At 53.8% G+C, this 16,369-nt stretch overlaps 1 protein-coding gene across 1 annotated transcript; it reads right to left on the reverse strand.

Moving 5' to 3' along the window:
- Positions 1 to 502: 502 nt before the first annotated feature.
- CACNG1 (calcium voltage-gated channel auxiliary subunit gamma 1) lies at positions 503 to 11,268 on the reverse strand (the record flags this gene model as incomplete). Its single annotated transcript, XM_080712458.1, has 4 exons — positions 503 to 729; positions 961 to 1,098; positions 1,518 to 1,592; positions 11,034 to 11,268. The coding sequence occupies 4 exons, from the start codon at positions 11,266 to 11,268 to the stop codon at positions 503 to 505; spliced, it is 675 nt and encodes a 224-aa protein (XP_080568584.1).
- Positions 11,269 to 16,369: the final 5,101 nt, after the last annotated feature.

The raw sequence follows: 16,369 nt of genomic DNA on the forward strand, positions 1-16,369 counted from the left end.
AGCGGGCATTCCCGCCTCCCAGGCCCGCACCTCCCCGGAGACAGGCCTTCCCTTCTCCTCCAGGGTCTGGGGCCCCTGGGCAGCTGCCGGGAATCCAAGCGATTGCTATGTAAGGCTCGAGGGAGAAGCCAGTGTTGGGGCAGCTTTTATTTCAAACCACAGGCGTATTCTACCCAACAGGGCTCCTGGTAGCCGAGGAGGGGCGTTCAGTTCACTGGAAAGGAGAGTTGCTGGCTCTGGACGCAGGGGACTCCCAGGACTCCTAACTGAGCACAGGGCGTCCCTGCAAAGCTTTTAAAGACGCCTGGAGCCTGCTCATGGGAGACAGCCAGGGGCAGGGCTGTGCGCAGGTGCGCTTGCTCTGATCCCAGAAGAACCTGTGCAGCCTGCGAGTACCTCTGAGTGGGGGAGAGCCCGGACGCCATGGCTGGGCTGGCGGGGCACGGGGCTGATGTGAAACTCCGCCTCCGCCCCAAGGCTCTAGGCTGGGGCCGCTTGAGGCCTAGTGCTCGGGCTCGGCGTCCATGCAGGACTCCCAGGGGTTCTGGGGCATTCGAGGCAGGGAGAAGAGCAGAAGCGCCAGGCCTCCCAGGAAGAGCAGGACGAAGGCTGCGCAGGCGCAGGCGAAGGACCAGGAGTAGTAGTATTCGATCCACACGGTGTCCTCGCTGTCAATCATGCGCTTCACCGACTGGCGCATCACCTCCACCGAGACGAAGATGCAGAGCCCTGGGGAGGAGCGCAGAGCGCTGGGGAGGAGCGGGCTCAGGCCTCGGGGCTCCAGCTGCCACCCCTCCCTCGCCAAGGGCGTCAGTGACCCCACCCTTCTTTCTTTGGGTCGGGGCTTTCTGGCAAGTTCCCCCAGTGTCTTGAGGATAAAAAAGAGCAAGGTCTTTTTCCCTCCTTGCCCTCTAGGGACCACCGAGGCTTCTGATCCCTCCCCCAGCCCCCGGACTCTACCTGCAAAGGCATAGAACATGGACGCCGGCCTCAGCAGGTAATCCCGCTTTCCGCAGAAGGACAGCAGCGCGCAGGCGGTGCCCGCGATGATGAAGACCAGGCTGAAGATGGAGATGGCCGCCGCCGAGATGCTGTACTCTGCAAAACAGGGTGCCTCGCAACTGGCCGGTGGCCCGTGGCCTCTGGGTTCTTGGAACAGAGAGGCTTCCACCTGCCCCACCTGCTGAGAATTCTCAGAGGACCGTGAGCACTCCTGAGACGTTTTCTCAGCTACTTTTACAACAGCCTTCCTAGGCTTTGCTGCAAAACGTGCTCCCAGGCCACTCAGAGCCAGCCAGGAAGTGTCTCCTGCAAGGGCTGTCCCCAGCCCTGATGCATCGCTGGGCCGTGCTGGAGAGGGCTGCTGTCCTGCAGTCCCCAGAGTGGAGAGGTGACCAGGCTCGCCGCACCAGGCCCCCGCTGCTCCCCACCAGGAGCCGGGAAGTCAGCGTTTTTCTTTTCTGCCAAGTGACTCTGGCTCAGTTACCTCCCGCCGCCCCTGCCCTCCCCAGCCTCACCCTTCTGAGTGGTGAATTCAAAGATCTCCGAACTCTCTCCGGGGTTGAAATGCCTGAAGTAGGAACAGTTTCTCTCTGCAAAGGAGGGAGACAGCCGTGGGTGGGAGAAAGGATCACCGCCCCAGTGGAAGCGCCCTGGGCCTGCGGGGTCTTCTGGCTGGCTGGCTTTCCCCAGAGTCCTGAATCTGGGCCAAAGCATCTCTCTGGCGCCTAGAACGTTTCAGCAGGACAACCGTGTTGCATAAGACAGGCGGTGCTGAGCCGCCAGGCACATGGAGCAGCGGAGACCCGCGCCCAAGTAATTTGTCGGGGGTACGGGACACCCGGTCACTCAAGAGCCGGACAGTGATCCCCAAGCCAGGCCTCTCCCCGGGGGACTCTGGGCAGAGCCTGGAGACTTCTTGGACCAAAGAAGAGGTGCTCTGGGCATCTAGTGGTGGAGACCAGGGGCACTGCCAAACATCCTACTATGCACAGAACAGCCCCCAATATCAATATATTAGAAATACCCAGCTCCAAATATCAATAGCTAAGAAACTCTGGATCTACCCCAAAGCCCTTTTCAGAATTCAGGCCCTCTCTGATTCACCAGCGGACTCAGGAAGCAGCAGTTTCCAAACGCTTGCCAGGAGATTCTGATGGTCGGCCAGGTTGGGAACCCCTGCTCCAGGTGCCTCTAAGTGCTAAGCAAAGGGTCTCCCTCCCTCCCTCCCTCCCTCCCCCCCCCTCTCCCTCTCTCTCTCTCTCTCTCTCTCTCTCTCTCTCTCTCTCTCTCTCTCTCTCGGTGGTACTGGGGTTCCTGGAAGCCCTTCTACCTCCGGGCTACACTCCCAGACCTACTTTGGAAACAGGGTCTCTTAAGCGCCCGGCTCTTTTTTTTATTTTGAAACAGGGTCTTGCCAAATTGCCCAGGTTGGACTCAAACTTGTGAACCTTCTGTCTCATCCTTCCAAGTATTGGGATTACAGGTGTGTGTCACCTCCCCCAGCTTATTTTATATTATTTGATGTTTCCTTAAAAAAATTAGCTGGGTGAGGCCGGGCGTGGTGGCGCACGCTTGTAATCCCCGTGCTTGGGAGGCGGAGACAGGAGGATCGCGCAGGTTCGAAGCCAGCCGCGCTGGCGTAAGAGACCCTGTTTCAGAAATATAAAATAGGTCTGGGAGTGTAGCCCGGAGATAGAAGGGCTTCCAGGAACCCCAGTACCAAAAAAAAAAAAAAAAAAAAAAAAAAAATTAGCTGGGTGTGTTAGCAAACCCTTATAAGCCCAGTACTTGGGAGGCTGACACAGGAGGATCTCAGGTTCTCAACCAGCCTCAGCTACTTAGTGAGACCTTGTTTCAAAATAAAGGCGTGGTGCCGCACACTTGTAATCCCAGCATTTGGGAGGCTGAGATAGGAGGATCATGGTTCGCGGACAGCCTCAGCTACTCATTGAGGTCCTTTGCAACTCAGTGAGACCCGGTTTCAAAACAAAGAATAAAAAATAGGGCTGGAGGTGTAGCTCAGAGATAGTCTGCCCCTGGGTTCCATCCCCAGTGCTGAAAAAAAAAAAAAAGTCTAAAAAATAGGGCTTGAGGTGTAGCTCAGAGGAAGAATGTCCCTGGGTTCCAGTACCTCAAAACAAAACAAAACAAAAAACCCCCAAAAAAGTAGGTTGCTTTTTATTTGTGTGAGGACCTTTATTGATTTCTTTTTCCTGGGGCTCCATGACCCTCAATATAAATACATCTCTCTGCCTTTGGCTTAACTGGCATCTAGTTTGTGAGTTCCCGGCTTCGCCTCCAGGCTATATTTGCATGATCACAAGGGGTCTAATGCACAGTTGCTTCCGGGAATGTGCCCGGCGCTGCCCAAGTCATGGCTTTCCTTAGAAGAAGCCTTCCTTTGCCTTTTTGCACCAAGGATGGGCCGCAGGGCATTCTACCTCTAAGTCACACCCCTGACTGTTTTTATTTTGAATTAGGGTCTACCTAGGATGCCGAGACGCTTGCTCAGTTGCAGAGGCTGGCCTCGAACCTGTGACCCTCCAGTCTCAGCAGCGTCCTTCTATCTGGACACATTATCTTACAAGCGCTGGTGCCTGTGTTCTCCTCCCCTTCCTTCCTCTCCTGAGGTTAGGAAGGAGAGGACCTGGGGGACGGAGTTTAGCAGCAGCAAGTGCTCCTGGGGGGAAACGGCCTTCTCGAGAGCCTCTGTATTGAAATCTTCCTCCTTCAGAACCGAGCTCCCTGGGGTTCCTGCCGCCGAGGTCGGAACTGATTCTGCATTTTCCTCTTACACAGCACCCGCTGCTACTCTAATTCATAACGGGAAGCTCTCGTATGTGTTAGACAATTAGTCATTAACTGTAGATTCTCTTGAACCGCTGTTTCGAAGCGGCTCATGTCATAAGTCTCCCCGGGCCTCCCTCTGGACAAAGGAACCTTTCTGTTTTGTTCTTGAAGGGCCAATTTCAGCTGTCATTGAAAACCCTCCGAGAAGAATTGACCGATTCAAGTGGATTTCACGGTCAGCCGCCTCTGGCGACTGGCCTCTCTATCTGTGAGTTAAAATCCCTGCAGCGGGTGCTGTGAGCTAAGCCACCTCCAGAGCCTGGCCGGGCACAGCTGTTTGGCCCTTCTGGATTGCTGGGGTGACTTTCCCCAGGAGCGTTTGGGGGTCAGCCCCCACCAGGTAAACACCGGGCTCGACTCTGCCAGACGGGACCGCTGCCAGGCATCGGCATGGGAACTGAGTGCGCTGCGGGCCAGGCCGGGCGTGCGCCTTGGGGGACTGTGTCCTCGGGTGGTCCAGGCCCTTCTTGGTCACTGATGGCCCTGAATGGGGCCAGGGTCACCCCAGGAGGACACAGGATTCTGTCACACAGGCCGATCCTGGCCTCACATCTGGGTGGGTGGTAGCTGGGAAACGGAGCGTCTAGACACCTTAAAAAGGAAGGACTTCCTGTCGGCAGATTAATGGATTAGGAAACTAGGGTCTCTACACACAATGGAATTTTACTCGTCCATAAAGAAGAACAAAATTTTGCCCTTTGCAGGAAAATGGATGGAACTCGAGAACATTATGCTAAGTGAAAAAGTTCCAGAATGTCGAGGGCCATGTATTCTCTCTCATATGTGAAAGCTCACACAAATGAGGAGGGAAGAACAGGGGCAGGGGACTTGGGGAGGGAGCTGGGAAGGAGAAAGGGGAGACTTGATGGAGGAGACGGTTCACAGAACACTGTGTCCATACATGAAGCTATCATGCCGTGACCCGTATGGGGGAGAGAGGGAGCCGGTGAAATCCAGAGGGAGACACACCAGTGCTGCGTGGCCCTATCGCTCGGAACCTCATCGTGATGTCATTACAGTGCACCAACAAAAGTGTTCTTTTTTTAAAAAAAAAGGAAGGGCATCCAAAATGGGTTCTGAGTGGGCCACTTGGTTGCGATGCAAGGACCCTGCCTCTCTGACATCCCTCACATCCCTACCCCAACCTCTACCCCACCCTTTGCACAAAGCCTGGGGGACTCACAGCTTTGCCTCGAGGGGCTCTGGCCCCTTCTTGGGGAGGAAAGCAGCAATTGTTACAGACTGGGAGGGGCCGAGAGCCCTTTGCCAGGACGACGATCCAGGACAAAGGCAGGTCCACTGAGACTCCCCCTTGTTCCTCTGCAAATGGCTTATGGTGATTTCAGCACGTCTAAGACTCAGTGGTCTAAAACTGTGAAGTGGGTTTCTGCTCAGAAAAAGCGGTGAACTCGGCTATCAGGTTGCAGCAGTCTGGCTGAGCACCTGTTCTGGCAGAAGGCGTCTGTAATGGTTTGGAAATAGAAAGTCCCCAGCCCTCATGACAATGGGGTGGCGATGTTGGAAGCAGGGCTTGGTTGTAATCCCAGCAGTGGGTAAATCCGTTATAATGACTGTAATGGGTTTATTGGGTGGTGGCCCAGGCTGGTGGGGTGTGGTTGGCGAAGCTGGGCCCCTGCAGGGGCTGCAGCCTTGGGGATTATGCATGATTTCTCCTCCCCTTGCTCGCTCTCTTGCTTCTGGCCTCCATGATATGAGCGTGAAGGCTTGCGCTCTGCCTCTCTCTCTGCTTCCTGCTGCCGCCATGTCCTGAGATCTGCGGTCCCCGGGCCTCCCATGGGCTGAACTTGAAATCTCCAAACTGTGAGCAAACAAACCTCTCTTCCTCTAAGTTACATGGTTGGTCTTTTAGGTTATATCTGTGAGAATGCTAAGGCAGAGTCCCAGGTGGGGCCGAGCCTTGCTAAGTGTACCAGTTTCAGAGGACCAGAAGAGAAGAAAATTAAACTCCAAGGTGAACTTGAATATGTATGGTACTAGGGATTGAACCCAGGGGCATCCTATCTCTGAACTATACCCTCAGCCCTTTTTATTTTTACTTTTTGTGGTACATGGGCTTTCTACCTCCAGGATTCACTCCCAGACCTATTTTTATATTTTATTTGCAATCAGGGTCTCACTAAGTAGCTGCGGCTGGCTTCAAACCTGTGCGATCCTCCTGTCTCAGCCTCCCAAGCACTGGGATTACAAGTGTACTCCACCACGCCTGGCCTCCCAGCCCTTTTTATGTATGTATGTATGTATGTATGTATGTATGTATGTATGTATTTGTTTGAGTTGCTGAGAATCTCACTAGTTGCTGAGGCTGTCTTCAAACCTGGGATCCTCCTGTCTCTGCCTCCCCAGTACAGGGATTATAGACATATACTACTATACCTGGTCAAGGTGAACTTGGATTAATGAGGATAATTGTGGATTATCATGGAGAACCTAGTCCATTGGGGAAGCAAGTGCCTGTCTGTGAAGACTGTAATATTCTAAGAATAATTCATTGAGTTGCACAAAACTTGTGTGGGGTTGGGAGAAAGCTCTCACTTGAATTGATGCCAGTGTTGTCTCCAGCCTTTTTAAAAAGATGTTTATAAACTGGGCTTGTTGGCGCATGCCTGTAATCCCAGTACCTGGGAGGCCAAGACAGGAGGATGGATTGCAGGTTTGATGCCAGCATCAGCAGTTTAGTGAGGCCCTCAGCAACTTAGTGAGACCCTATTTCAAAATAAAGAAAATAAAATAGAACTGGGGGTGTAGCTCACAGGTCGAATGTCCTTGGGTTCAATTCCCAGTTCCACAAACAACAAAACCACTGGCTGGAGAGATCCAGGACCTGAGTCCAGCACTTCGGAGCGCTGCTCTTTGATAGGGAAAGTCTAGTTATGACCCTGGTCTCTAACATAGACTTACACAAGTGGTGAGGGAAGCCCCTGGAATTCTTGGGGTCCGTGGCACGATGCTCTTTCATGCAACCCCAGTATCCACACTAAGATGGGGGAGGACACAGGCTACAAGGAAAGTAGGGTCTGCTAAAGGGGCAGAGGCTGAAGGGAGCGAGGCCAGGTGGCCTCCTCGGGACTCCCCTGGACTTTGAGACATGTGGTCTCTTCTGACAGCTGGGGGACCCCCTACGCTGGCCACAGGCCTTGAGGCGGGCCTCAGATGTGGGTCCTGTGCACAGCCTCCTTCTGAGGTGCCTGGGAAGGTAGAGCATCACACAGCTCCTGTCCTCAAGCCCCAGCCCTCTGTGTCTCCTCTGGCACCAGCTCCTGTCTTGCAGCCCCAAACCAAGCACGTCAAAGCTGGCCGCCCTGGGCTCGTCAGAGTCAGCGGTTCTTTGAACAGTGTTTGTATGTGTCCTGGAGGTGAGGTGGGGTCTGGAGGGCAGGGGGCTCTGGGTTCAAGACTCCAGTGTTGAACTCCCAGTTGTTAGAGGAGCAGGCTTGGGAAGGCCAGGCCCAGCCTCACTGTCCCTCCCTGCAGAATGAAAGCCACCTGCTGGGCAGGGTGGTACATGCCTGTAAGCCCAGTACTTGGGAGGCTGAGACAGGAGGATCACAAGTTCAAGGACATCCTCAGCAGCATAGTGAGGCTCTCAGCAACCTAGTTAAGACTCTGTTTCAAAACAAGAGCATAAAAATGCTTAGGGGGTATGGTTCAGAGGTAGGGTGCTCCTGGATTCAATCCCTAGACCACAAGAAAGAAAAAAAAAAAAGAAAAGAAAAGGAAGGAAGGAAAGAAAGAAAAGAAAAGCCACCTGTAAGAGAAGAACCCGTGCACTGAGTTGCTGGACGGCAGCATAATGCAGCGACTGAGAAAGGGGGTGAGTGTTGGGACAGAGGTAGCTCAGTGTGACCCTGGCCAAATCACTCAACCTCTCTGGGCCTCTTTTTTCTTTTCTTTTCTTTTCTTTTCTTTTCTTTTCTTTTCTTTTCTTTTTTTTTTCCTTTCCTTTTCTTTTCTTTTCAGTACTGGAGATGGAGCCTGGGGGCATTCTACCTCTGAGCTATACCCCTGCCCTATTTTTTATTCTTTATTTTGAAACAGGATCTCACTGAGTTGCAGAGGGCCTCACTAAGTAGCTGAGGCTGGCTGCAAACCATGATCCTCCTGTCTCAGCCTCCCCAATGCTGGGATTACAAACAAGCGTGCGCCACCACGCCTGGCCCTCATTTCCCATAAGATGAGATGATGATATAATAGTGTGGACTTCATGGAAGTTTCTCAGAGGCTCCGATGAGGTAATGACTGTGTGTCACCACTGCCTTCCAGCCGCCACAGCGTATCTTAGGAAGGGCCCTGTGTGTGATGAGTCACTTCTTTCTGTTTTCAAGACTGTGTCCTCATTGCCTGTAATTCCTGGCTGAAATAAGAGGATTGAAGGCTCAAGGCCAGCCCTAGCAATTTGGCATGACCCTGTTTCAAAATAAAAATGGCTGGGAGGTATAGTTTAGAGGTAGGACATCCCTGGTTCAGTACCACACACACAAAGAAATTCTTTCCCTCCCTTCTACTTTTCCTCCCTTCCTTCCCTCTGTCTCCTTCCTTTTTTTCTCTTTCTGTCTTCCTCTGTCTCTGACTCTCTCTCTCTCTGTCTGTCTCTCCTGGGGATTGAACTCTTCTACCTCCTTAGCTACCTCCTAGCTGCCCCCCCCCCACCATTTTGTTTTTTGAAACAGGGTCTCAAGTAGCTGAAGGTCTTGCTAAATCCTGAGGCTGGCCTCAAACCTGCGATTCTCCAATCTCAGCCTCCCGAGTTCTGGGATTGCAGGTGTGTGTTACCATGCTTGGCTCTGTCTTTATCTTTCAAGAGCCTGATTATGCAGTGACTGGGTGGGTCTCTGAGTTTATTCTACTCAGGGTTCATTGAGTTTCACGGATTTGTAGATTAATATTTCATCCCATTAGGGAGCGTTTGACCACTGATTTTTGCACATTCTCTCTCTCTCGCCCTCCCGGGACTCCCATAGGGATATGTTGGTGTGCTGGGTGGGGTCTCACAAGCCCCAGAGACCCTTTCATTCTTTTTTTTTTTTTTTTCCTATCTGTTCCCAGACTGGCTGATCTCAGCGGAGCTATCCTTATGCTCACTGACTCGCTTTGGCCTTCTCAGATCTGCTCTTGATCCCTGTCTCGTGAAGTTTTCATTTTAGATATTATACATCTAATGCCAGAATTTTTATTTGACCCTTTAAAATTAGAATTGTTGTCACTAAGAGAGGAGAGAACACGTATGAACTCTCATGCAGAAAAGAATGATCCCAGGAAGCCCAGGAAGGGCGGATGGAAAGAGAAAGGAAACTCCATTTGCAGAGAAAAGGGTGGTGGCAGAGAGCACACAGCGCCTGCTTCGGGGAGTGTTGGTATGACTCATGGCTGGACCAGGACGAGAGGGAGAGACAGACTCTGCTCAACCTCAAGGCCACGCAATGGCCGCCGCAGGTCCCCTGAGGCTGGCGCTCCCCAGGCCAGCCGGCCTCTCCCCTGCACAAACGCCCATGCTTACTGTTCTGACTTTAAAAAGCAGATGGCTCCAAGGACAGGTGGACAGGACCATTCTGTGCATTCCATGCAGGGTCCCTGGAGAAGCTGCCTCGCCCCGCCCCGCCCCGCCCTGATGGAGTTGGCTGGCTGATGATTCTGTTTACAAGTGGGCAGTGGCAGCCAAGGGCCGTGGGCGTCTGCGCTACGTGATACCCGCAAAGCCATGCCTGTCACAGCCCTCAGCCCCTGTGGGCCCAAGACAGCTGAGTATTTAGGAGTCTCTGAGCGCCCAGTGGGGGTAAGCAAGGCTGAGGGTCCCTGAAACAAGCAAGAGGGAGGAAGAGGAAGAGGAGGAGGAAGAGGAGGAGGAGGAGGAGGAGGAGGAGCAGGAGGAGGAGTAGGAGGGTTGGACTTGGGCTCTTGGCCTTACATGAGAGATTTGCTGGGCTCAGTACCAGCTCCCTTATATCTGATGTAGCACTAGAAGGGATAATTCCGAATGTCAGGAAGGATTTCACACAGACCCTGGTCCATGGCCACCTCGAGCCCTGTTTGTTAGCACCGGAAGGGAGGAGGAGACGGAGGCCGAGATCGGCCTCATCCTTCACGAACAGCCATTTAGGAGGTGGCGAGCACTGGCGGCCAGAGCCAGCCCTGACTCTCCACGGAGCACTTCCTGCTCCGTGTGCTCGGAATCCCCAGAGCTCCATGTTTGCAGAGTAGAGACCAGTCACACGAGCACCCAGGTTTGTTCCTGAGTCAGGAGCTCACCTGCAGGGTGACTGGGTCAGAGGGTGGGAGATGGAGGGCTACCCTCAAGTTCCAGGGGAAGGGATGCTGTGTCCGGAGGAGGAGGAGGGAGATGAGCAGGAGGACCTCAGCTCTTCACGACAGGGCAAGCGGCTAGTCCAGGACCAGCCCCGCATCACCCTCTGTGCGCCCTGCACCCCAGCACCCCTGCCAGGCCTGGCCCCCAGCAGGGGCCATACTTGCTGTCACAATTAGCTTCAAATTCTCAGCCACTAGGAACAAGGCGCCCTGTGTTTTCACTGCGCACAGGCCCCCATGAATTGTGCAGCAGAATTCCTGTCTACACTCCTGCTCAGAGGCCGAGGAACGAGCCCGCCAGCCCCATGGCTCCCTCCAGCCTGAAAACATGGGGCCACCCAGCTTGTCTCTGCAGAGAAGGAATACAGCTGGGATCCAGGGAGGGACACATCTTAGGAACCTCTTACTCCTCGTGCCCTGCAGTCCACTCTGGATGTGAAACACCCCGCAAAACAGAAGTAGCTGGAGAAAAATGCCTTTTGTTTTTTCAGTAATGGGGATGGAACCCAGGGTCATTCTACCTCTGAGCTTCACCCCTCCCCTAGGGTCTCACTAAGTTGCAGAGGGCCTCACTAAGTAGCTGAGGCCAGCCGCGAACCTGCAATCCTCCCGTCTCAGCCTCCCGAGTACTGGGATTACAAGCGTGCACCACCATACCCGGCTACAAATGCCCTCTTTTGACAACCAGCTCCGGCCATCAGCACAGCCACACGCGATTCTGACCCTCCTACCCCAGCAGGAAGGGCTGGGTGGATGCTCTGTTCTGAGATAGAGAGTCCTGCGTTGCTTTCTCCAGGGGAACAGATCTGGGGTCCTGGGCAGGGCAGGAGGCGGGGAGGGGGCAAGTGTGGGTACGTTACCCCTGGGCAGGGTGAGGGTTCCACAGTTCTTGTCCTCGCCGTGGTCCGGGAGAACGCGTGTGGTGCAGATCCTCCAGAGGCCGAAGTGGGCCGCCTCGCAGGTGGCATTGTGCTGCTCCCCGTGTGGGCTCAGCACGGCCCAGTGGTCGGTGACCACGGCCGCCATGGCTAGCACCATACCCACCAGGATGCAGAAAAGCGTCACGCGGACCTTCAGCGTTTGGGTCTGGGACATGGCGGTCGCTGGGGTGTGGGGTGCTCTGGGTGGGGGGCAGCGGCGTCTCTCAGGGGAGGTGACAGCCCAGCTAGGTGGTGGCCGTGCTTTTTGAGCCGGGGCGGAGGCTAAGTTTAGTGTGCCTGGCTGAGCCAGAGGGGGCTGGCCTTGGGGTTGAGGGACGCCTGCGGCCGGGCTGAGCAGCTGCCCAGACGCGTCAGGGGCCTGAGGGAGACTTCTATTAAGGCCGGCTCGTGTCACAGGGCGGCTTCTGCTCAGGTTTCAAGGATTTCTTCTCCTCTTGGAGCCAGAAATACCCCAGGGTAGGGCAAGGAGAGAAGGCTCTAGACCTCTAGACGGTGACTTGAGACCTGGATGGGGTGGAGTCGGAAAGGGGCGAGGAGGAGGAGGAGGCAGGCTCCCTGCTCGGGGCTGAAGGGCACCGTCAGGAAAGGGCAGGTGGCAGGGGTGAGGGACACAGGTGCACGCCTTCCTGATCTTACCCCCACAGGGCGGGCACCAAGGCGGGGCAAGCAAGTTCTCACCCTGGGGACCTAGGGACTGCCTAGGAATGCCTCAGGGACCCCAGCCGGGGCCCAGCAGCCCGCCTCCCAGCAAGGCACTCTAGCCACAAACCCCACTCTGCCAAACTGCAGGAAGATGCCAGCAGGTCCCCAGGCCCGGCCTTGCCCAACTCTGAGCCCACCGTGACAACACAACTGCCTTTCCAATTCTCTTCCACCCCACCCTTGGATCCAGAAGAAAAGCTCCATCTGGGGTTAGAAACCCCTAAACACCTTTCTGACGCCCTTTGCAGACCGCCCTTTGAAACCAAGATGGGCGCCAAGAGCCCAGCCGGGCCGGATGGCCGCTGGGCCTCCCTGAGCTTTTCCGCTTCCGCTTCTACCAGCAGTTGGTAATAGGGATCTCCCTCTTGTGTTTCCATGGGGAAAAAATAAGTGAGTATGTAAAAAAGATTAGACGTGGGTTGATTTACAGCCATTGGGTGCACACTTATACGAGAGAACCTATGAGGGTTTAGGGCCCCCGCCTGAGGGTCCTGCCCACCACGTGTCCCCCAGGCTGGCCCTTGACTTTCTGCTCCTCCATCCCCCGACCCCCCCCCCCCGCTTTTATAGTTCCTTTGTTCTTGGCTCAGCACCGGCCCTTTTTGGGTGGACACGTGGCAGGAATAGAGCCCTGAGCTGGGCAGGGCCTTGAGCTGACACAGATTACAGAAGCACTCTGCCCGGGCCGGCCTGGAGAAACACTTCAGTGCCCACCCCTGAGAGCCTGGGATGTTGACGACACTGGTAACAGTGATAACTGCTGGTTTCAGGGAGCGCTTGCTGCCTGCCAGGCGGTCTGCTAAGCCTTCCCGCGGTTCCTCAGTTGGTCTTACACTCACCCAGGAGGAGGGCAGCCATCTCTCCCAGTTTACAGGTGAGGACACAGAGGCTCAGAGACGTGAAGCAACTTGTCCAAATTTACACAGTGACGAAATGGGGAAGCAAGCGGCAAAACGCAGAGCCTGGACTGGACCAGTGGGTGAAGCTGAGAGAAACCTCCAAGATCCACCGTGACCCAGGAGGAATCCGTAGCCCCAAGAGAAGATGGGAAAAGCCAAGACCAGCCAGGGAACAGGGGCCGGGGCTGAGCTGAGGCCTCACGTCCCCGGCCATGGGCTGCATCAGTGCGCTTCCGTCTGAATTTTTATTTGTACAAAACCCACCTCCCACCAGAATGTTATCTTCTAGGAGCTACTCTTGAAGGTATTCTTGTCTTTTTGTTTTTTTGGCTACTGGGGATTGAACCCAGGAGCATTCTACCTCGAAGTTATAACCCCGGCCCTATTTTATTATCATTATTATTATCTTTTGTTTTGAAACAGGGTCTCACTAAGTTGCTGAGGGTGTCTCTCTAAGTTGCTGAGGCTGGCTTCGAACCTGTGATCCTCCTGTCTCAGCCTCCCAAATATTGATTATGGGCATATGCCATCATGCCGGGCTAGTCGTTTTTATCTCTGCTCCCTTCCCCTGCCCCTGCCCGTGGGGATGATCCATCACAGTGCCTGAATGCTGAGGGACCTGCTCAGCTCAGAGCGGGACCTTCTACACCCCCGGGGCGGTGCAAGGCAAGTCCTCTCCAGGGAGAACTCCTGGAAGCTGGGAGGAGGCCCGCCCGGCCTTGTGGCCTAGCCCGAGTCCCTGTCCTCCTGTGGACCCAGCTTCAGCAGCCAGGCAGCCCGGGCTTTCCGGTGCTGGCAGCCTCAGGTAGACCCATTCCTTGCAAAGCAGCAGGAATTCCCAGGATTTTAAGACAGACACATAGATAGAGGCTGTTTAATTTTAGCTTAGGAGTAACTGTGGGGTCATTTGAAGAAATATGAACGCACTTTGACTTTCCCAGTGTGGTGGGCACCCGTGCCTTCCGGTGCTACCCCTGGAGGTCTTGGGAAATGTCCCCAGTGCGGCCGGTGCACGGGTTCGCTCCGCATTGACTGGTGTGACATTGTGGGACCATCAAAGAAGCCAGGCTCGGGCGGGGCAGCGTGAGCAACTCGTGCTGGGCGCTCCCTCCGCAGGGCAGGTTTGCGCCAAGTCCTCAACCCAGCGTGACTGGAAGCCTGAGAGGTAGACGCCTCTTCCTTTTGAAGTCACCTTTGTGTGAAGAGCTCCTCTCAGCCAGCAGCTCCTTCTCTTCCCTGTTTAGTCAATCTCTTCAAACAGACCTGTTCTGCCCACAGAGGCCACAGTCAAGCCGCCTGCTTGGCTCCCCCCGGGCCTTGCTGGGCCAGGATGGGGTCCGGACAGTGGCCCCATGTGGCCGAGGGCATTTGCTGGAGCCAGGGCAGGGTGACGGCCATCTGCTCCCAGTCAGGTGCACCGCTATCCAGGGCATCAGAGCGGTGTCTCTGTGGGCAGAAGCTGGCTGGGATGGAGGACAAACCCAGCTGGGCTGCTCCCCAGCTGAGCGGCTTCCAGCAGGTCCTGAGCCCGGCTAAGCTGCCCTTTCCTCCTCTGTAAAACGAGGGCAATGGGCCTGGAGGGAGCTGGCGTGAGGACTGGAGACGGCGTATTTGCCAGCTGAGCCTGTGACACATGCTACAAATTGAAGTGTGACCCTTGAAGTTCGTCTGTTGAGGCCCTGGCCCTTAATATGAAGGTGAGGTGTTTAGACGAGGCCTTTGGAAAGGAATTTGGTTTAGATGAGGTCAGGAGGATGGCAGATTTTTTTTTTTTTTTTTTTTTTTTTTTTTTTTTTTTTTTTTTTTTTTTTAGTGCTAGGGACTGAACCCAGAGGCATTCTACCTCTGAGCTACATCCTAGCCCTATTTTATTTTTTTATTTGGAAACAGGGTCTCGCTAGTTTGCCAAGAGCCTCACTAAGTTGCCAAGGCTGGCTTCAAACCTGTAATCCTCCTATCTCAGCTTCCCAAGTATTGGGATCATAGGCATGCCACCATGCCTGGCTGTGATGGGATTGTTAGAAAAGACCATCTATTCACTCTTTAACCTCTCTGCCCTGTGAGCAAGTGAGCAGAGAGGCATCTGGAGGCCAGGGAAGGGAGGGGGCCCCCAGCAAGATCCAGCTGTGCTGGCGCCTGGATCTTGGCCTCCCCACTTCCAGAACTGTGAGGGCACACGTTTCTGCTGGTTGAGCCACCCAGGCTATGGTGTTTTCTTATGGCAGTCTCAGCTGAATAACACAGCAAGAAGTTGATCCAGAATGGTGGTTATTATTATTTGTAGACTACAGATGGATCGATTTTTCCTGCTAGTCGGTAAGTGTCTGAAAGACAAAGACACTAAAGTTATGTTATATACTCATTACAGGTCTCCTCTAAGGGCTCAGCCCAAAGTAGAATTTTCATGAATGCTTTATGGAATGACTGTTGGATGGATGGGTGGATGGATGGATGAGTGGATGGATGGATGAGTGAGTGGATGGATGGATGGTTGGATGAGTGGATGGATGGATGAGTGAGTGGATGGATGGATGGATGGATGTATGGTTGGATGAGTGGATGGATGGATGAGTGGATGGATGGATGAGTGGCTGGATGGATGAGTGAGTGGATGGATGGATGGATGGATGGATGGATGGATGGATGGATGGTTGGGTGCGCAGATGGATGGATGAGTGAATGGATGGATGGATGGATGGATGGATGGATGGATGGATGGTTGTATGTGAATATGTGTGGATGGTTGGGTGGGTGGACGGATGGTTTGTTGGATGAGTATATATATGAATGGTTGGATGAGTGGATGGATGGATTGATTGACAGAGGAACTAAATAAGGGCACAGGAGCTTAAATGCTTTGTTCTACCAGATAACCCAAAGGGCATTGCCACATGTTTAAGGTCATAGGAACCTAAGAGTGGCATTAGGGACAGCTTTTGGACCACCTGGACTAGTAATTTGCTTTTCAGTGCTCAGGGATGTCTCAGGAGGACACAACCATCCCCTGTGAGATCAGGTTCAAAAGGAAGCTGCCTCCTGAGATCCAACATTCCTGTAATCTTCCAAGTGGACAGGCCTCACTCAGCTAATTCAGAGTGAATCAGTTTTGTCCTAAAATACTATTCTCCCAAGAAGGACCAGAATATAACTAGGGGGAAGAATGCACCATCTTTCAGAGGTAGGCTTCATTCTGAACCCAGGGTCAGGCAGTTCTTTAGTAATGTGCTGACCTGGTTTTGGGCCTTTCATGTTTAATCTTTTTTTTTTTTTCTTTTGGTGGTACTGGGGATGGAACCCAGGGGCTTTCTACCCCTGGGCTACACTCCCAGACCTATTTTATAATTTTATTTGAAAACAGGGTCTCACTAAGTTGCTGAGAGCCTCACTAAGTCGCTGAGGCTGGCTTCGAATCTGCATGATCCTCCCATTTTAGCCTCCCAAGTACTGGGATTACAAGCGTGTGCCACCGTGCCCAGATTTTGTGTTTAATTTCAAAATACTATAAACAAGCTAAACCCTTCCCAGTTGGTCCCAACTCCCCAACCACCTTCTCCTTGCCCCTCCAGCACCTTTTGAATCAGACTGTCGGTTGCTTCAAGCTGATGGCCCTCTGTTCTATCCCATAAACCTCTGCCCAGTGTGGTTCCAGGACTG

The sequence above is a fragment of the Muscardinus avellanarius genome (genome assembly GCF_963383645.1).
Source record: "Muscardinus avellanarius genome assembly, chromosome: 16".
NCBI lineage: Eukaryota > Metazoa > Chordata > Mammalia > Rodentia > Gliridae > Muscardinus > Muscardinus avellanarius.